The sequence below is a fragment of the Ailuropoda melanoleuca genome, chromosome 2, assembly GCF_002007445.2.
Source record: "Ailuropoda melanoleuca isolate Jingjing chromosome 2, ASM200744v2, whole genome shotgun sequence".
NCBI lineage: Eukaryota > Metazoa > Chordata > Mammalia > Carnivora > Ursidae > Ailuropoda > Ailuropoda melanoleuca.
In genome coordinates this window covers 86838736-86860335 of record NC_048219.1, presented here as the reverse complement: position 1 = coordinate 86860335, position 21600 = coordinate 86838736, and the positions used below count along the sequence as shown (strand labels likewise).

Sequence of the window (21600 nt, the reverse complement as noted above, 5' to 3'; positions counted from 1 at the left end):
TTTGCCTATGGCGGAGCTGGAGCCCTCCAGCTCCCGCCCAGTCTCTGGTGATTGGCATAGGACCTGGCTCGTCTCCGCCCCCGCTTGACTGACGGCTGGCCTCCGGCACCGCCTCAGTCCCTGGGCGCTCGCTGGCGGGGGCGGCTGGGACCGTTAGCTCGCCAGGCTGGCAGGCTCCGGGCCGCTACTCCACTGGCGGCCGGGATGGAGACGATGCGAGCACAGCGGCTGCAGCCTGGCGTGGGCACCAGCGGGAGGGGTACTCTGCGAGCGCTTCGGCCCGGAGTGACTGGGGCCGCGGCTGCCACCGCCACACCCCCAGCAGGCCCCCCGCCCGCACCGCCGCCCCCCGCACCGCCCCCGCCGCCCTTGCTTCTGTCGGGGGCCCCTGGGCTGCCGCTGCCCCCGGGCGCCGCCGGCAGCCCCGTGGTGCTGCGGGAGGCCGTGGAGGCCGTGGTGAGGAGCTTCGCCAAGCACACGCAGGGCTATGGCCGAGGTGAGTCTGCGGGTCTGGCCTCCTGCGGGACACCCTCTGTAAAGGAGCCTTGCTCCCATAGTTCTCTGGATAGCTTTTCCTGGCGCAGAGCCCTCACATGCATTTCCTTTTGGGGAGTTTCCTTCTGGGCTACACACACACACACACGCACACACACACACACACGCGCGCGCGCGCACATACGCACACACACAGGCACACGCTCACACACACATCTCACCTCCTCCCCTTTATTGAGTTACTACTATATTCTCCAGGGACCCCTTTTTCAAATACAACCATCTTTTCTTCCCAACCTTTTCTCCAGAAATGGAATTCTTCCTGTAGTTTAACATCCCTTCATCCCTTTTTCTTTGAGGACCAGTCCCCATTGTGTAGGATCCTGTCCTTATGTCAGATCCAAGACAGTTCTCATCCATACCAATCTTTCTTCTGTGATCTCGGCAGTTCCTGGGCTCCCCTATTAACTTACTCCACCTCCTTAATTTTTTTTTAAGGTTTTTCTTTTTTAAAGTATTCTCTACACCCAATGTGGGGCTCAAATTAACAACCCCGGGATCAAGACTCGCATGCTCCACCAACTGAGCCAGTCAGGTGCCCCTCCATCTTCTCAATCTTGACTTTTGAAATATTTTCTTACTTATCCTCACTTTGAAATTTCCAATGCAACTTCAGATTTGCTGGGGAATTAGATATTGCCTTCACAAGTCACTTATAATTGTGCTTTTAAGTCTGGAACGGTACCATGGAGCTCACACCAGCTTCCTGTGACTTAGTACCTCACTTTGGTGTCTTTTTTAGTATGGAGCCTCACAACTCTGGCCTCTCTGTCTGTCTGGCTCTGTTTTCCTGGCCCTTGCCCAGGAACGGAGGATAAATCCCAGGCCTTGGCTCTCTCAATGTTAAATTCTGTGGAAATGAGCCAGGCAGAAACCCTATTTCCATTAAAAATCTTCATCTTACAGATGCCTAATTTCTAGGGTTTCTGAGAAGGGGAATGTGAGGATTTTCTTTGTTGTTTTTGTCCAATCGGTGCAGAATTTCCTGAGTTTGAGCTCCAGATTTATAGTGTAACAAGGAACACAATAAAGTGAGGGGTGTGGGATACAGAATATAGGTCTGGAATTTCTGAGACATCACTTCTTTCTGGTTGATTAAGTCCTGCCTGAGCTGGAAGTGACTGTATCTCTAACCCTCTAGCTGGACAATAATACAGTTGTAGGGCTTTCCCTATGGACATAGTGACTTTTTTTCCCTCCCTATGAAAGTGTAGTGAAAAGAGCATATGCAGGTTTTGGAGTCAGACAAGCATGGATTAAATCCCAGATTAAATCTCTGTCACTTGCCAGCTATGTTTTTGGGGAAGTGACTTAACTTCACCACACTTCAGTTTTCTTGAGGGTTATGAGGGGGATTAAATAAGATATTACACCTGATACAGAATAGGTACCTTAAAAATGATGAGTATTACCTCATATTTATTGGTTCACATTTCCTTGGAAAGAACATGTCTCATTTTCTCCCATTCTTATATACAGATAGTGTAAACCAAAGATTCCTGTGAAAACAGATTTTTAGCTCCATTTGTTAGATGTGCCCCATGATACGTTTACCATTAGTTTCCTTTTGTTCTTCAGCATTTTGAACCCCTACAATGGGGCTGGCACTCTACTAGGTGCTTGGAATACAAATGCATGTGATTCTGAAACTCATTATGAGGGAATATAGTTGTTTGTCTAGTTTAATTCCTAGATTTAAGAGGGCTTTGCGATGGCACTGTCATCAGCTATTGTCCTGCTGCTTCCAGTCTTTTTAAGTTGAGACCAAGGGAAAGTCCTTGCCTCTGGGCATAGGAGAAGTCACCCTCAATCCGAACCATTCCTCTTAGAAACTTACAGGCGTTTATTAGAATTGTAGAGGATTGTACCATTTTTCTTGTCGGTATTACCTAGAGAGCCTCTGGTTTGGCATCTAAACGGAGTGTCCTGTAATAACTTTTTCATTTCCTTAGACGGGATGAAGGAGCAAGGGGATTTTACTGACAAAGAGCGATCAGTCAGGCTTTAGACTCTGCAGCGATGCCTTCCTCCAACCTCCCTACCTCCCACCACCCTCCTCATTATTCCTGAGTTTCTCATTTCCAGTCTGGGTGTCCAGCCAGTACTTTGGGAGAGTTTGGCAGATAGTTGAGTTTCAGGCAAGCAGAATCTCTGCCGATTTGGCTCAGAAGTCCTTCACCGCATGGAATTGCTTATTCTGCTTCAATTAATAGGCAAAACTGCCATTGGCATGTACCCACGTACCCTTGTGACTGACGGCATGGGTTTTGGGGGCTGGCTCTAGTCCCCTGAATATAATTTACTTTGACTTTGCCCAGACCTTTATCCGGTCCAGCAATGCTTTACTGTATCATCTTCAATTCACATCCTTCACCTTCTTTCTGACTGCTCCAAATTCACCTTTTCCATCTTCAGATTGACCTGCGCCCGTGTAGGACCTCGGCATTTATTTAAAAAACGCAAAAGCAAAACTCTTCTGTTATTTCACCTGTTTGTCCTATACCTCCCCCACCCTCACCCCAGTCCCCACCCAAGATACACACGTAGCTCAGTGTGCTGCAGTGCATGGGGTTTGGAATCAGAGGACGTCACCCTGTCAAACAATGGCTCTGTGATCTGGATAAACGGCCTAATCTCTCTAGGCCTCATCTGCCTCATTCAGTTGACAGATATTTATTGATCACCAGATGCAGTGGTGAACAAGACAGATAACTCAGTCCCTACCTTCATGGAGCTCACAGTCCACAAGTATGTGTGAGGATTAATGGTGCAATAAGGTGGGATAGGGCAATAGAAAGAGGGTCAGCTTTGAGGCAAACAAACATTGGTTCTAAATCCTGGTTCTGCCGCCATGGCCTGTTCCTTAACTTGTTCACTTTTTTTTTTTTTTTTAAGATTTTATTGTTAAGAAATCTCTACACCTGACATCAGGCTCAAACTCACAATCCCGAGATCAAGAGTTGCGTGCCCTGCGGACTGAGCCAGCCAGGCGCCCTAACTTGTTTGCTTTTTGAAAAATGGATATTATAATACCTCGATAGTTTTGTGTGGGTTAAATGAGCTAACAAGTGCAAGCCATAGAGCACATAGTTGGTACTCAGTGAGTGGTTGCTAGTATTATGCATTTGGAAGCCCTTTGAAAACTGCCAATGATAGGTATCGGTAGCATTCCCATTTCCTTTGCCCCCGTTTACATATGGCATGGAGTCCCCTTCTCGTGTTTGACAGCTGGCAGTCTCTACAACTGGCATGACTGACTGAGTGACCAAGACACTTTCCTTGGCTGTAACTTCTGCACTGCCCTCTTCGAACGTATGGTTTTGGCATTGTTGCTCTCCCTTTGTACTGCACTATGGTTACATGACCGCACGTTCTGCCCAGCTACTCCCCTGGGTTGAACAAATGAATCTTGTGTGGTATTTGCTGCTAAGTTGTTGTTGTTCCTTCCCCTGGAATCACAGACAACTTCTTTGTCTACAAGTGACTGTGGAGTTAAATTGATAGTCTGAATAGTTCCAATTTTTGGAATGTTGGATTAGACCCTGTATTAGTTTCCTATAGCTGCTCTAACAGATTATTGCAGATTTGGGGGCTTACCACAACAGAAGTTTATTCTTTCACAGTTCTGGAGGCCACAAGTCCAAAATCAGTATCACTGTGCCAAAATCAAGGGGTCAGCAGGTCTGTGTTTCCTCCAGAGACTCTAAGAGAGAATCTGTGTCCTTGCCTCTTCCAGCTTCTGGGGGCTGCCTGCATTCCTTGGCTCGTGACTGCATCACTCTGATCTCTGCCTCAGTGTTCACACTAACCTCTCCTCTTCTGCGGTTCATCAGTTCTTCTTCCCCAGGGACCCTTGTGATTGCATTTAAGGCCCTGCCTGGATAATCCCAGATAATCACCCCATCTCAAGATCCTTAATCAGGGGCGCCTGTGTGGCACAGTGGTTAAGCATCTGCCTTCGGCTCAGGGCATGATCCTGGCGTTGTGGGATCGAGCCCCACATCAGGCTCCTCCACTGGGAGCCTGCTTCTTCCTCTCCCACTCCCCCTGCTTGTGTTCCCTCTCTCGCTGGCTGTCTCTATCTCTGTCGAATAAATAAATAAAATCTTTTTTTAAAAAAAGATCCTTAATCACATCTGCAAAATTTTTGCTACCTCACCTAATGTTCACAGGTTTTAAGGATTAGGGCATGGACATCTTAGCAGGGGGCATTTTTCAGCCTCCTATAGTCCTCACCCAAAGTCACTGTCATCTTGTGATCCCTCCCTTCCAATGAGTCTATGCACTGGGCCATTCAGGGGCACATTCTCCATGCTGAAATAGGAAATGTCAGATGGAATATCGTTAACCAGCTTCCCTGTCTTCATAATAATCTGAATTAAGCTGAGCCAGCCTATTCCCGCCATCCTGTGTGATCAGGGAGAATCTTCTCATTCACCTCTCAATTGCATTAGCTATTTATCCTTGCTCCCTCACTACAAAATTGTATTTATTTTTATGACATAAGTTTTTTACTGTAATTTCATGTGTTGTTTTTTTTTAAAGACTTATTTATTTATTTATTTATTTATTTGAGACAGAGAGTGTGCCTGTCGGGGGGGGGGTGGTTCAGGGAGAGGGAGAGAGACTCTCAGAGTCCCTGCTGAGCACAGAGCCATACAGGGGGATGAGGGACTGGATCCCAGGACCCTGAGATCATGACCTGAGCTGAAATAAGAGCTGGCTTCCTGATGGACTGAGCCACCCAGGTGTCCCTCATGTGTTGTTTTAATGATTTCACTGTATGGTAGATATATAATCTGTACCTCTTATCCCACTTAGACATTCATATTTTATCTCCTAAGGACCAAAACCAGAATTATTCTCTTTTGTTATTGTTTGACATCATGGTACAAGCACTTAAATATTCCTCACTATCTTGGTCTTTCTTGTCTCTTTTAGCCCAGCATCCTCCAGTTACTCCTAAAAAGCAATTGTAGCTGTCAGATGTGTATGTCTTGGTCATTGCTAACCCTCCCACCTCACAGTTCTTTAACCAGCCTCGTGTAAACCATTAGGTGCATGGTTCCTCACTGAAAATCTGACAAAACCTATGAGCAACCTCTCCCCATATACTCTACACACACACACACACACACACACACACACACACACACGGTTTCATTGTGGGTTTTAGGGGGATTGTGAATTCCCATGAAGCTCAATCATGGACCCAATCTTGGACCCTGGGTTAAGATTCCCAAATTGGAGGGGCGCCTGGGTGGTGCAGTCGTTAAGCGTCTGCCTTCGGCTCAGGGCGTGATCCTGGATTCCTGGGATCGAGCCCCACATCAGGCTCCTCCGCTAGGAGCCTGCTTCTTCCTCTCCCACTTCCCCTGCTTGTGCTCCCTCTCTCACTCGCTGTCTCTCTCTGTCAAATAAAAAAATAAAATCTTAAAAAAAAAAAAAGATTCCCAAATTGGAAAGAACATTGGCATCAGGATGTCTACATTCAGTCCGTAGCTCTGCCACAGCATGTGACCTCAAGCAGGTCATTTCCCCTTTTGTAGCCTGAGTTGGACTAGATGATCTCCAAAATCCCTATCAGCTCTAAAGATCAACGAGTCCGTGAGCAGTTTCAAACTCGGATCATTGTAATCGCTTTTCTCCTGATCATTCTGCCCAATTTCCTATTTCATCCATTTCTGAAACAATACTCCCTATTTCCTTTGGCTTTGAGTAATCATTAAAAAATAGTCCTGTACTGTGTGCCAAGAGAGATTTAACTGGATATAGACTGGACATATGCTTTTTAATAGGACCTTCCCAGTTACAATGGTTTCTTCCCCCTTTCTCTTTATTTCAATATTCTCTCTGTTGTTTGCATGTCAGGAAAACTGTCACCCAGTGCATTGTGCTAAATTGTCTCAAAGAGGGAACTGGGGCTGAAAAGATCTCAATGGAAAGAACAAAGATGGCTAAGCTTTCTGGGCAGCAGTGACCTCTGAAAAGCCCCTGCCAAAACTAAGGGTGGGAAAGACAGAGTTTCCTTTTCATGCTGCCTTTTAATGGAAGAATGAACATTGTAAAAATCCAGTTAGATACAGGGTATTAGGAAAGAGCTTGTGTCGCTTGCACACTCTGGCTGGTACGTGGAGTGCTTGCTTCAGTTGCAGAGCAGGTGAGATAACAGTTGTTGCTGGCCACTGGATTTTGAATGCCTTGCTGGCCGGCAAAGTTTATTATTCATCTTTGCATCTCTAATGCTCAGGATAGAGCCATGTACATATTGTGTGATCACATTTCTGCTTCATGTGTGTGTGGCAGCCATGAAAATGTGCTATTCATATCTCCTGCTGCAGGGGCATAACTCACTGACAGACTTAAGCTGCTGTCCCCTCTGTGTCCATCACCACATGTGCATTAAGGCCACACGTCCTGGGGGCTCCCGCCCACCCCCCACAGTCAGTGACAGGGTGCAGCAGGGGCACTAACTCAGGCACATCCTGGTGAGGTGTGGATTTCCTTTGGCTTTTGGACTTCCCACTGGCCTGGCCAAACCTTCCTTGGAACCGCATTGCTGACTGAGATTCTCATATCCGGACCTCCTTTCTACCCATGCCCCTTCTATAGGTGTCAGATCTTCAACATAGTCTGAAGCCTCTCTCTTCTCCTACTTCCTCCCCAATAAATCTCTTGCTTGTCTATCCCATCTTGGTGTCTTCTCCTTGGCAGACCTAAACTAACACACTATAAAAGAATGAATGAGTCCTTGTAACTAAGAGTAGAGAGTGGCCATGTTGGAGGATATTGGAGAATGCATGTGATCATTTATTATTATGAGGCTTTTGTTAAAGCCACTTGAAATGTTTGGAACACTGCAAAGTGTTCCTTTCTAAAGGAAAACTGATTTCATGCTAAACCCTTCAATGGCTTCCTGCTGCTCTTAAGATAAAGCCAGTACTCTGATGTGGCCTGCAGGGTCCACTTTGGTCTGGCCCCTGCTAACTTTTGCAATCTCATCTTGGCATTACACTTTCCCTCACTCTCTCTTTTCGAGCCTCACTGGTCCCTTTATTTGCCATCTTCTCTGCTGCTACAGAGCCTTACGTATGTTGTTCCTTCTGTTCAGAGCTCTATTCTCTCACCTTTTTGCCTAGTGAATTCATACTCATATTTGTACTTAAATATCACTTTGTCAGGGTAGAAATTTCTTTGACCTTCTTAATGAGGTCAGATGCCCCCCACGACATTTCCCATCATCTACCAAACTCCTTGATAGTGCTTATCACAGTTGCAGTTTTTCATTTGCATGAGGTTCTCTGGTTAATCCCTCTGTCCCTCTTTAGACTGTAAACTGCATAAGGAAACGGAACAGGGTATGGTTTTGCTCATTGTTGTAGCCTAGCATCCAGCACATAGTCTAGCACAGAGTAGGTCCTCAAGACATATTTGTGCAATGATTGAGCCCAAGTATCGGGGGGAAGAGGGGACTGTTCTGGAATACAGTGTTTTGAGTCTGGGCTGTGATTTCACTCTAATACGTTAGCCAGTTACTGTTTGACAGACAGTGGCAAAAGTCAAGAGACTTCTGGGTCAGAGACAAAGGACTTTATTACTCACAGTACAGCAGGTAGCATAAGCATCAGATTTGTTTGTGTCAGTTCCCCTTGGCTCCCATGTCTGATGTGAAGGGCTCAGGTGCATGCTTGCATAGGCCACGGCTTGCATCACAGAAGAGGAATGCTGAGCCTGGGGAACCTGCTTTTTCTTAGCAAGCAGTAAGCAGGCTTGTTCTTTATCCCAGAGGGAGACATTACCTCATCCCTCAGGTTTCTTGCTGCAAACACAATCCTGAGAAATTGCCCAGGAAAGAGCAGCCAAGTCCTTCAAATCTTGGCATATCCAGCAAGATGGAAAGGAGCACAAGAGACCTGTGAAGGAATATCTCCCAATATACAGTTCCTCCAAAAATTACTTTTACTTAGGGAAATCCTCAGAAGAGAAATTCATGTGCGCGTGCTCTCTCTCTCTCTCTCTCTCTCACACACACACACACGCAAGGAGTATAGTATAGATATATACATAATGTGTAATATTCCAGGATGGAAAAAGAATCTGGCTATGGGTTTGCTCACCAGAAGCATAGACTTGAGAATGGCTAAAAGGGCCACATTTCCTTGAGTGGCAGTATTGCACAAAGGTTAGGAACATTGACTCTGGAACCAAGATAGCCTGGGTTTGAATTCTTACTCTGCTACTTTCTAGCTGTTATATCCTTGGGCAAGTTATTTCACTTCCCTAGGTCTCATTTCACTCATCTGTAGAATGGGGGCATGGCACACGAAGTGTTCAGTAAATGCACTTCTTGTTGCACTGTAGGATTACTATTGTAGGCCACCTGACCAATTGTGGAATGATCTACTTGCACTTCATCAGGCGGGGATAATGGTCTGCTGACCTGGAAACCCTGCCTCCAATATTTAAGTTATTCTGCTTTGGTGTTTAGGACTAATCAAAATGTGAACCAGAGAGGCGGGGAAGGAGGACAGGCATACGCTGGTCTTGCTCTGCAAATGCCTTAATCGCAGTCTAGGTTTATTAATTTAAATGTTTTTAAGTGGTGATAAGGAGCTGAGGCGGGTTAGACTCTTGATGCAGGTACAGGGGCAGATACCGTCTTGAAGCACAGAACCACTCCTAGCTGAACTTCAACTGCTTCTCTTTCTGCAGTGAACGTGGTGGAGGCACTGCAGGAATTCTGGCAGATGAAGCAGTCCCGTGGGGCAGACTTGAAGAATGGGGCTCTGGTGGTTTATGAGATGGTTCCCTCCAACAGCCCTCCTTACGTCTGCTATGTCACTCTGCCCGGGGGAAGCTGCTTTGGGAGTTTCCAGGTAAGAGCTGCAAGGGGGCAGTAGCAAAGATACATGCTTAGCTGTGAGTAGGGGTTTTCTCCATCACTTTGGCCATGAAATCACTCTCTGAAATCATATATTTGAGGACCTCAACCAATTCTGGGCACATCATTCTGGTAAACATCTGAGGTTCATTTAACCACAGAGGAACCTCAGTAACTTTTCTTTCAGCCTGCAAAAACCCACATCCACTTTGAACTGGAGTGGTTATGAATAGGCCCTTACTCAGTATATCAGACTACCAGCACCTAGACCATGTTCTTATCTGGCTGTCCAACTTCCTGCCATCTCTTTTTGAGAACACAGAATAGTATTCCTTATCCCCAGTACTTTTTCATAGGCAATTGCTCAGGAAAGCAGTGGTGAGTTCTTTAAGAGGTCAAAGGGGAGGGACTATGTACTGTGGAAATAGTACTCATCTAAGAGTTAGAAGATCCAAATTCTTATTCCCCTCACTGCCAGTAGGGCAAGTCAGATAAATTCTCTGGGCCTCAGTTTCCCCATCTATAACATGAAGCAGATAGGTTAGATTATTTCGGACATCTTTCTAGTGCCAACTTTCTATAATTATATGAAAAAAACTGTGATATATGTTGATGAACAGTGGTTGCTATTATAGGGTAATAAGAAATTTGACTAGCGGTCTTTGTCAGCTTCCACCTTGACGTGCCGTGGCCAGGACCAAAAAGTGCAGAAGGTGATGGTGCATACCATCATCCTCATCTTCAGATCTTTGCAAAATAGATTTCAGATTCAGGTGTGGCTTCATAACCAAGCGAACATGCGGATAGAGGGCTGTATCCATAGTTTTGATGAGTACGTGAACCTCGTATTAGATGATGCCAAAGAGATTCATTATAAAACAAAGTCAAGAAAACAACTGGGACAGATCATGTTAAAAGGAGATAACACTACCCTGCTCCAAACTAGAACTGATCGATGAAGTGAGAAAATTTTTTTTTTAAGATTTTATTTATTTATTTGACAGAGACAGAGACAGCCATCGAGAGAGGGAACACAAGCAGGGGGAGTGGGAGAGGAAGAAACAGGCTCACAGCGGAGGAGCCTGATGTGGGGCTCGATCCCATAACGCCAGGATCACGCCCTGAGCCAAAGGCAGACGCTTAACCGCTGTGCCACCCAGGCACCACTGAAGTGAGAAATTTTTGAGAAGGCCATGTAGTTTGTTTTTTTAGAGGTCCTTGGTTGGGAGCGTAGTTCTACAACATTTGTTTGTATTGTTTTGATTACCTTTATTACCAGAGCACAATAAATGCTGTGGGATTGTTTTTATTTGAAAAAAAAAAAAAAGAGTGCTTGTTTTTGCAACACATATACTAAAATTGGAACAACAGGGAGAAGATTAGCATGGCCCCTGTGCAAGATGACGCACAAATTCGCAAAGTGTCCCATATTTTTGAATCATTGAACCCTACATCAAAAACTAATGATGCACTACATGCTGGCTAACTGAACATAATTTTAAAAAAAGGAAAAGAAAAGAAATTTGACTAGTGTGAATATTGTCATGAAAGATGTATTTTTTTACATCACCCATAGGAAGGTAGCCTTCTGAAATGTCAACTTAGAGTCTGAGTGGGAATTTAGAAAAGATAATAGACATTTTGTCCTGTTTTTATGGTTCCCATAACCCTTAGACAAAGTTATAACCCCTACTGTGTGCTTCCATAGCTCCTTGAACTTGCCTTATCATATCACTTATCACAACATATCATGGTTGATTATCTCACCTTGTGGACTCTGCTCCATGGAGGCAGAGATAGTATCTATCTTCTTTCTTGTTCAATGTTAAACACTTACTACCAACTCAGCACCCAGCAAAGAGTAGGCACTTACTAAATCCGTGGCATGAATGAGGGCCATTGTGGTTCGGTTCCTGCCTCAAACAGAAAAGTCCTAAGGAGACTTCATTTCAGATACGGTGACTAAATTTTTTCCCTCAGAACCCCAGCCATTTCAGAGAAATAAATATATGCTCAGGGTCGTTAATGTTTATACTTTCTCTTCTGGAAAATAAGGTTTCTCCTCCCTTCTCTCATCTCCTCTTATTGTTGAATAAGGATTTGATAATTTTATGGTGATGTCCACAACTAGGCCATCATAGTAATTTGATTTCTGTTTTCCCCCCAAAGAATTATCTATCTTGGCTTCTTTCAGCTTGTATCTTTTTTTTTTTTAAGATTTTATTTATTTATTTGACAGAGATAGAGACAGCCAGCGAGAGAGGGAACACAAGCAGGGGGAGTGGGAGAGGAAGAAAGGCTCACAGCGGAGGAGCCTGATGTGGGGCTCGATCCCATAACGCCGGGATCACGCCCTGAGCCAAAGACAGATGCTTAACGACTGAGCCACCCAGGCGCCCCTAGCTTGTATCTTTTATATCCATTTTGGCAGGTGGAATTTCTCCTGGTGGTTTTCTTCACGGTTGACTTTTCAGGAACAGCACTATACTGTAGAAGGAACAGCAGACTAGTGAGTAGAGACAGGCTAGTGAACAGAGAAATTGAAGAAGACGACTTAGGGTTAATGCACCAAGCACCATAGTCTGAGAGACGTCAGCTAAAGGAAATCGAGAGTTATCAATACAAAGCGTGGTTAATTAGCGAACATATCCTGGTCTACTTTTAAAAAGCGTAACATTACTTTCTTCCTTTCCTCTAATCCTAATCATAAATGACAGAAGGCACAGAGGCCTTTGAAGCCGCCAGCCATGATGAATTATAAAGGAATGCTATGGTGCCTGGGGATTTAAGGTTGAGTGATTTAAGACTTCCGAAAATTGTACTTGTTCTATGATAGGAATTAACTTTTAATTATTTCTTGCTTTGTTCAGGTCAGTTCTCCTTTCCCTTGCCACCCCTTTCCTCCTTAGTTCCACTGGGGAAAGAAAAAGCCTAGAAATTCCTCCTTCAGATCTTGGACTCTGTTCAGATAGCTCATTGACTCACTGCATTATTGGGGGAACTGCCTGCTCGAAGCAAAAAGCGAAGTCCAAGGACCCCAGATGGGTGCCTCTGGTAGAGACTCAAGGTCTCCTCTGCAGAGGCAACCCAGACACAGATTTGTTCTCCTCTTAGGTTATCTAGAGGGATGAAAACAAATCTTGCCTATGCACAAAACAAGAGAACAAGATAAAGATTTTGAACAGGCTGGGTGGAATCTGGCTTTGAGTAATTAATTCTGTCGACAGTTTAAACAGGGGTATTTTTTATATCCAGTGATTATATGCTGACTTCAGCAGCCTTCCTCATTCTGCATTCAATTTGGTATGAGCTATCACCGTCTCCGGTTCCTTAATGACTTCAGGATGTTGAATCAAAATTATGTTTCCAAATGCCTCAACCATTTTACAATACAAACTTTGGAGGGTAGGCTGAACGAACTGATTTATCCAAAGATTGTCCAAGTGTCTTCTAGCCCAGGGATTCCCTCCCACCATTCCTTCCTCTCTCTCAGACACACATACATACATGTTTTCTCTCTCTCTGCCCTGCTTAGTTTTGCCCCACAAAAGCTGAGGCCCGGCGGAGTGCTGCAAAGATTGCACTGATGAACTCTGTGTTTAATGAACATCCTTCCCGAAGAATCACTGATGAGTTCATTGAGAAGAGTGTCTCTGAGGCTCTGGCATCTTTCAATGTAAGTTACTGGGAGTTGAAAGAAAGGAGAGTGGGGGTTGGGAGAACTGGCTGGTTGGGAAGTCTTGTAAATCACTGGGAAACAGAGCAGGAATTCTTGTTTTCTTTCCTGTCTGTACCTCTTTCTGTTTATTCTCTATTGCTCTTGTGTATTACATGCCCCCTTTGCCTCGGTCACTGATTCTACGTGCATGTTTATGTTTTTGTTGGTATTTTGCTCCTTTCATTGTGTCTCTTTGGTATCTAGAAACCTTTAATTCAAGATTTATGGAATTTTAGAGATATTCCAAAATAAAAACTGAGCTTGAATTCTACTTTTCCCAATTTTGGTTTAAGAACTTACTCCTTTTTTCTTTCAATGTTTGTTTATAAAAACTCCATGCCTAGCCTAGAGCCCAATGCAGGCTTGAACCCATGACCCTGAGATCAAGACTTGAACTGAGGTCCAGAGTCGGATGCTTACTGAGTCACGCAGGCACCCCTTTTTTTGTTGTTGTTATTCTTTTTTTTTTTTTTAATATGACTGTTCTTATTGTCACTTGTCTCTCTTACTTCATCTATTAATAAAGAACACTTTATAATACAGTGTCTTATTTCCTTTTTTCCTTTCTAGAAATGGGGTGGATAATTTATTTACTCTCCTTAAAAAGAATGTCTTTTCTTTTAGATGATGATGATGATGATGATGATGATGGTAACCACAGCTAATCCTAATTGAGTATTTACTTTGTGTGAGGGACTATTCCAGGGGATTTATATGTATTTTATCTCGTTTGATCATCACAATAATGCTCTGAGGTATAAGAACTATTTTTACCCCTATTTTACAGATGAGGAAACTAAAAACATAGAAATGCAATTTTGCCTGAAGGGATGTAGCTAGTAAGTGATAGAGCCAAGACTGGAACCCAATTCAACTTAGAATTTTCTAGCTCAAAGAGTACATCTTAGAAATGAATGCTGCCTTCTTTCCTCCTTCCCACAAGTTCACTGAGCGGGTGATAAAGTCAGACAAATTCTCTGTTTCTGTTCTCTTTGGATTTAAGATGTAATTACATATACTAAACCACTTCAGTTATCTGTGTATCCATTAGTGTTGAATACTTTAAATCATAAGTTGGCTTCACTCTGTTACCCAGGACCCATCTGATTTTCTCCCATTTCTCTTTGCTCCAGTCAGCAGTATCTACAGGGAATAAAAACAATTTTTATATTAATCAAAGTCAATTAAAATTAAGAAAGTACATTTATCACTCTTAAGTCACCTAATGTATTATAAAATGAAACATTAGCTTGGATTATAGAAAGCAATGGTTCATCGTTTTGAAATTATGGTTCTACTAGCTGTGTGACTTTGAACAAGTTACTTAATCTAAGCCTCAATTTCCTCATATGTAACAATTATACCTATCATATAGGATTACTGGATAGAAGGGAACATATTCAAGTACTTAGCATATGCAAGTAATAGAAAAATCTCACTTCAAACTGACTTATGGGAATAAATCAAGAACGGAAATTTATTCTCTAACATGACAAGAAGTTCAGAAGTAAAGATTTCAGGGCTGGTTGATTCCATGGATCAAGAATGTCATCATTTACTGGCCCAAATTCTTTCCATCTCTCCACTCAGCCATCCTCTAGATATTGGCTTTGTCCTTGGGCTGGCTCCCCTTAGGGTTTAAGACAGCTACAGAATTTCAGACATTAAATACAGACGTAAGGGACCATTTTTCTTTCTCTCTCTCCTCCTCTTTCTTTTTTTTAAGTAGGCTCCACACCCAACCCAATGTGGGGCTTGAACTCGGGACCCTGAGATCACGAGTCACATGCTCTACTAACTGAGCCAGCCAGGTGCCCTGGAACTGTGTTTTAGTATCTCTTTAGTAGTAAGGAATCTTTTCCTAGAAACCCTCCAGCAGACCTCCCTTCCACCTCCCAATGGCCAGAATTCCCACCTTAAAACCAATTACAAGCAAAAGGGATTAGGATTTACCCAGTGGAATTAGAGGATAAAATCACTCTTCCCTGGGGTAGGTACTGGAACAAGATTAAGATTCTATGGTAAGGAAGAAGGAAATAGATGTCACCAGCAATGTCTACTACAAAGCATTTAGGACATATAATTTAGTATTCCTGCCATTATTTCTACTTGATTAACCCTTCAAATTTGAGAATTTAATAGATTTATCATTAATTTCCCAATGGAATCGCCATACTCCAAATAACATCGATTTGGTATTAGTCACGGGTAAAGGGTGATGTTCATATTTCTTTGCTTTCAGCTTTTGTTCTTTAAAAGTCCTGACTTGGGGACTGTATCGTACTGTCTTTTGACAAATTACTCAGCCTCTGTAGGTCTGAGTTTCTTCATTTGTAAAATGAATAGGTTGAATTAAATTAACTCTAATTTCTTTGCAATTATATTCTCATGTTCCTACCACTTATCAAGTATTCTGTGATTAAATGTTTATTGAATAAATGGAGTTTGTTTATAGCCACGTTAACTGTGGAAGAGTCATAGGAGGTAGATCTTCCCAACTCGTGGGTCATGCCACTTTGGTGTCCTCCGAATAGGTTTCAGTTGTGCCATAATATTGATCCTCTCAGCTTTCAAGGGACTGAGCAAGGCCCAGAGCAGATGGACTCCTCTGCCAGCAGCCTCTTCTGTATACCCCAGTTGGTTGTACAGAGATGATCATTACTTTCTTTGTACTGTCTCGTGGAAAACTCTGGAGGTACTGAATAAGGTATCATATTGAATGATTACAGGCAAAAATGAAACTGGTTACTTGCTTCAGGGCCCTAAATGCTAATAGTGAACATTACCTTTTTCCTTCCTCCCTCTAGCTTTTCATTTTTAAATCTAACTTTTGTGGGGCGCCTGGGTGGCACAGTGGTTAAGCTCCTGCCTTTGGCTCAGGGTGTGATCCTGGCGTTATGGGATCGAGCCCCACATCAGGCTCTTCCGCTATGAGCCTGCTTCTTCCTCTCCCACTCGCCCTGCTTGTGTTCCCTCTCTTGCTGGCTGTCTCTATCTCTGTTGAATAAATAAATAAAATCTTTAAAAAAAAAAGTAAATAAATCTAACTTTTGTGATCTTTGCTTCACCATAAAGCTTAACTACATGTTGGCATGTTGTTTCTCATGAGCCACAAAACAGTATGGGTTGATCTTGTGTAGTTCTGACTTCTTGTTGATTTTAGCACAGTGAAAACAAATAATAAGCTAGCACTTTTAACGATATACTTACTGAGTGCATTAAATTTATTAGGTGTAATACATATACAGTAAAACCCCATGAAAATGCCCCATAATGAACTGAATTTGGATTTGGATATACTTGATTGGCTCCTGACCTCTGCCCAGTCCCCTTTCTCAAAAAGAGCAGAATCTTAGGTGTAGGGAAGGGATGGTGGTGTAGAACAGGCTGGAAAGAGCAAGCAATTTCTCAGGAAGCAGGAGAGAAAGTTGGGTGCCTGTGTTCCCAGTAGTCTCCTGGCTTTATTTTCCTAAATCAGATTGACAAAAAGGTCACCAATAAACCAGGAGATACCCTTATTTTGGAAGTCCCAGCCAGGCTCCAGGATTTGGAATTATCTCTAATAACGTTAAACCAACACCAAACAGCACTAAACCAGAGCCAGTACCAGAATGGATTTGGGTTGTGTAACTGGATACTCAGTCTAGTGTAATAATGTATCACATTTTATGTAATTGGAGTTTTTAGACCACATTTATCCCTTTTTAAATAATTGTCTTAATTTTTTAAAAAGATTTTATTTATTTACTTGAGAGAGAGCGAGCACGAGCAGATGCTCACCTGACTGCGCCACCCTGGCACCCCTAGAAAATTTTAAACTAGGTTGGGGGCTTGCATTATATTTCTACTGGACCGTGCTGCTTAAGGTAATAATCCTGATTGAAACTCTATTTGTCTTTTCCTTTCCTCTGTTACAGGGCAACAGGGAGGAAGCTGACAACCCAAATACAGGCATTGGTGCCTTCCGATTCATGTTGGAATCCAATAAGGGCAAGTCAATGTTGGAGTTCCAGGTACTATTCCACTTACTTCTCTGGCTCTAATAGCATGGATCAACCTGCAGATGGAGAGAGATGTATCTCCTACAGTCCCTAAGTCACTGACACTCAGTTGGAAGGGAAGAGAGAAAAGGTTAGAGTATTTTTCAAAATATAAATACCTTCCTTTCCCAAAGCGCATATCAGAGTTGGTATGAGATGCTTACATAAATACATTTTGTAAGAGGTTCCCCGTGTAATTCTGATGCAACCTCCCAATATAAAATCACTGTCCTGACTCTTCCTATCTTCTTCTCCCAGGAACTAATGACGGTTTTTCAATTGCTGCACTGGAATGGCAGCCTTAAGGCCATGAGGGAAAGACAGTGCTCTCGGCAGGTAAGAGGTCGTAAAGGTAGGTGAGAGGAGTCTGGCAGAAGGACTATTTTGAGGTTGCTGTTCTGTTAGAAATCAGCAGGCCTACAGCTACCAGGTTGTGAATACTGAAAGCCTCACTTAAAGTGCCCTCTTCATTCCTATCATCTTTCTTATTTCGATCTTAGCTGTGATTCTTTTGCCTACCTTGCTTCCCCCACCAGGAAATTCTCCTTAAGAATCTCCATAGAGGACTTAAGCGCTAACTTCAGTTTCTTCACAAGGCTAAGAGTTCCTAGTCCTGTTGGGTCAATGTGGTATGAACCCTGACCTTGTCAGTGATCTTCATATTCCTTTCCCCTTCCAGGAAGTGTTGGCTCATTATTCACACCGGGCCCTGGATGATGATATTCGCCACCAAATGGCATTGGACTGGGTGAGCCGGGAGCAGAGCGTGCCAGGGGCACTGTCTAGAGAGCTGGCCTCTACGGAGCGAGAGCTGGATGAAGCCCGGCTGGCCGGCAAGGAGCTGCGCTTCCACAAGGAGAAGAAAGATATTCTCCTGCTGGCTGCTGGGCAGTTGGGCAATATGCATTCTTCTAACTGCTAGGCGTCCACTCACACACTCCCTGTCATCTCTAGGCCCTTTTTTAAAATGTCTTTTCTAAGACTTAGTTGATTTCTGTATATACTTTCTCAATTTTATACTTTAAAATATAGATATATATATATATGTATATGTATAAATTCTACACTCGGATTCCTATTTGCTGAGAGATCCCTTTTCTTCTGGTTTTTGGATGTCGTTTCATTTGAAACATCGCCACTCCACTTTGTAAGAAGAGGAGGCTGTCTTTGGAGCTTTGTTGGCTCTTACATTCCCAGTAACTCTGTGTAGTCATTTCAATAGCACAAGATGACTGACAAAATGTTCTTATAACAGGGAGCTTGAATAAGGACTATGTGCCCCACCCTCACCCTCATTCCTACTTTCTCTTGGATTCCAAACAGGGTATGAGTATGAAGCCTTTGGCTTTGGTTTATCTTGAGCTGAGCCTACTTGGTACGGAGCTGTTCCTCCAGTAACTAGATATTTCCTAGCTTAGACTCCCCATTCCACCCCCACTCCCCACGACTATCTTAGTCCTCTTCTGCCTTCAAGTGGTACTTCATTTTGAGGCTTTCTTTATTATTTGGAAGGAAGTGGAGATCTGGTATCTTATTGTTAAGATCAGTCCTGAGAAACTTCCCAGAAAGAGAGGAATTATAACCTAAATTGCCTCTGGGGCATAGATGCCATACCAAGCTGGTAATCTATCTTTGGTAATCTAGCTTTCCCGCTGTATTCTATCTTCCATTAGGGGTCAAGGTTGAAGTGCTTATCTTCAAATACTCCCTTTTCTCTGCTCCTCCCCTGCTCACCCAGCTTAGTTGAGTCTAGAGGTTGGTAAAAGGGAAAACATTTCCCTGCTCCCTCTCCTCCCACCATTTTGCTCTTTGGAAACAGCTGTCCTGTTTGGCGAGGGCCACGTTCCTCTCTCTCCTTCAAAGCTGCTGCTCTTTGCTACCTTAGATGTCCATAGATTCAGTTGTTTTCTCTTTTCTTTCTTCTTCCTCCATGTTGGTTATTAGAGCATGAGTTGATCAGGAAAATGAGCCTGGCATTATGGCACTTCCTAACTGGAACCTTGGGAGACTACAGGAGGGCAAAGAGACTCAGTGATCTACTATTTGTGTTTTTAAGACTCCCTCTCCCCATCCCACCCCCTCTCTCCTGAGTGAAATAGGAGAGAAATGATCTGAGTACAGCTAAAGCATTCCTCTGTGGGAGAATTTTTTGTAGGTCTCTCGAAGATATATTTTCCCCTTGTTTCTGTAATCTCCTTTATACTGTATTATTGTTCAGTGCACTTTCTAAAATGTGCTTGGGAAGTTTCATGTTTCTGCAATTGGACTTTCCATTTAATGATGATACACTTTGTTTTTAGAAATAGGTTAGGAAATAGGCCACAATTTGTTCTTTTGGACCAGACAGGGATACGATGAACGTCAGCTTTTTTGCCTTTGAAATAATCTTGGTGACCAGTACATATGGGATCAGCAGTAAGGAGTCTAGCAACTGTTTTAGTGCTTGAAAGGGACCTCCTTGATTTCTCCAAGCCCCATCTCTGTATACCCTGAAGCACATATAGGACTGGAGTAGAGGCTCCTACATTAAATAACAGGTATGTCTGTTCAGCTTCTATTCCTATTTATAATCCAGAAATCATAAACCCTCATTTTTCCTATGCTCCTTTCTCTGGGAAGTGTGAAGGGGTGTGAGTTATGGAAAGAATTTCTTCTTGCACCTCCTGGATTATTTTTTCTCAAATAACAACCAGTAAGATCCCAAAGGACTTGAGAAAAATTGTTCCCTGATCTGTCCACTTTCACTGTTGAAGAACTTACCTATCTTTTTAGTACTTTCTATGTATTTTATATGTATAATTTTATACAATTAAAAATAGATTTTTGTCTAGTGAGCCACATTGACTCTTTCTTGAGACCTGTGTATCAGAGGAGCTCTAAAACAACCCTTTCTTTTACAAATACACTAAAAGAGAATTTTGATTAGTATTTTTTGGGTGGTAGAAATAAGATTGTACTGCTGGGGGAAGGCATTCTGCCTCCCCTTCTCCAGACATTTGAGGAGCCTGGATTTTGTCACTGATCCTTTCTTCGCAAGCTCTACCCATTTCCACTGGCAATCTCACCCACCATGGTGACTTCAACTCTATACACACCATTCTCAAATCTATTTCTTTCACCCTTTTGGGCTTTTACATCTATATTTCCACACCTACTGGACATCACGACCTGAATTTATGACACAAGCTCTTTGAATTCACATATTCAAAATAAAAGCTATTTCCATACAGCTCCTCTTTGGCTCCCCAAATCTGTTATTAGGATTATTATCTACCCAGGTATCTAAGCTAAAATCTTAGGTCCATCCTCAACTTTTCCCTACTGTGATCTAATCAGTCACTGTTGAGTTTAACTCCTATATACACTTAAAAAAAAAAAAGATTTAATTTGAAAGAGAATGAGGGCAAGGAGAGGGGCAAAGGGAGAGGGAGAGAATCCTCAAACAGACTCCCTGCCAAGTGCAGAGCCTGGGCCCGATCCCAAGACCCTGAGATCATGACACTTAACTGAGACACCCAGGCGTCCCTCCTAAATAATCTTAATCTGTCTTGTCCATATCCACTGCCTTAGTTCAGTTATCATTTCTGGGCTGGACCACTGCAAATACCTTCCTAAATAGCCTCTGTCTTCATTCTTAACATCCTCCACACTGTTGTCAGATTTCGTTCTAAAATACTTAGTACTGTACCACTATCTTGCTTAAACCATCACTTAGCTATCTTTGTCTTCAGCAGCATTCCCCAAAGTTTTAAATGTGAACCCTTGGCATTACCTGAAACAATTTTAGGTGGTAGATGGGCATTTTTCATTTTTTTTTAAAAGATTTTATTTATTTATTCGACAGAGATAGAGACAGCCAGCGAGAGAGGGAACACAAGCAGGGGGGAGTGGGAGAGGAAGAAGCAGGCTCCTAGCGGAGGAGCCTGATGTGGGGCTCAATCCCATAACGCTGGGATCACGCCCTGAGCCGAAGGCAGACGCTCAACCGCTGTGCCACCCAGGCGCCCCCATTTTTCATTTTTTAAAGATTTTATTTATTTATTTATTTGAGAGCGAGCGAGCAAGCACGAGCATGAGAGGGCACAAGCAAGACAGCACAAGCAGGCGGGAGGAGCAGAGCAGGAGGGAGAAGCAGGCTCCCTGCTATGCAGGGAGCCTGACGGGGTACTCGGGGGACTCGATCCCAGGGCCTTGGGATCAGGACCCGGGCCGTAGGCAGATCTTAACTGACTGAGCCACCCAGACACCCACATTTTTCATTTTTACTTAGTTATAGTCTATCTGAAACTGTCATAGAAAAAAATATAGATTTTGTATTTATGGCAGTGATATTTAAATTCAGTAGAAATTTGTTTAATTGACAAGGCAGTCTACTTAAGGAAAAATACTAATCAAGAAACGGCACG

The 21600-nt window shown here is 43.3% G+C and overlaps 2 protein-coding genes and 1 non-coding gene across 3 annotated transcripts; all 3 read left to right on the top strand.

Annotated features, from left to right (window-relative positions):
• The first annotated feature begins 106 nt into the window (after window positions 1-106).
• LIX1L (limb and CNS expressed 1 like) lies at window positions 107-20028 on the top strand. Its single transcript, XM_011231489.3, has 6 exons — window positions 107-496; window positions 9268-9431; window positions 12972-13112; window positions 17072-17167; window positions 17453-17530; window positions 17874-20028. Exons 1-6 carry the CDS (start codon window positions 205-207, stop codon window positions 18114-18116), a joined length of 1014 nt encoding a protein of 337 aa, XP_011229791.2. The 5' UTR covers window positions 107-204; the 3' UTR covers window positions 18117-20028.
• Window positions 9848-10486, top strand: LOC117796606 (small nuclear ribonucleoprotein E-like). The gene is made up of 2 exons (XM_034644812.1): window positions 9848-9913; window positions 10093-10486. The coding sequence occupies exons 1-2, from the start codon at window positions 9848-9850 to the stop codon at window positions 10393-10395; spliced, it is 369 nt and encodes a 122-aa protein (XP_034500703.1). The 3' UTR covers window positions 10396-10486.
• LOC117801218 lies at window positions 10770-10871 on the top strand. The gene has a single exon (XR_004623748.1). It is a non-coding gene; the product is annotated as a U6 spliceosomal RNA (small nuclear RNA).
• Window positions 20029-21600: the final 1572 nt, after the last annotated feature.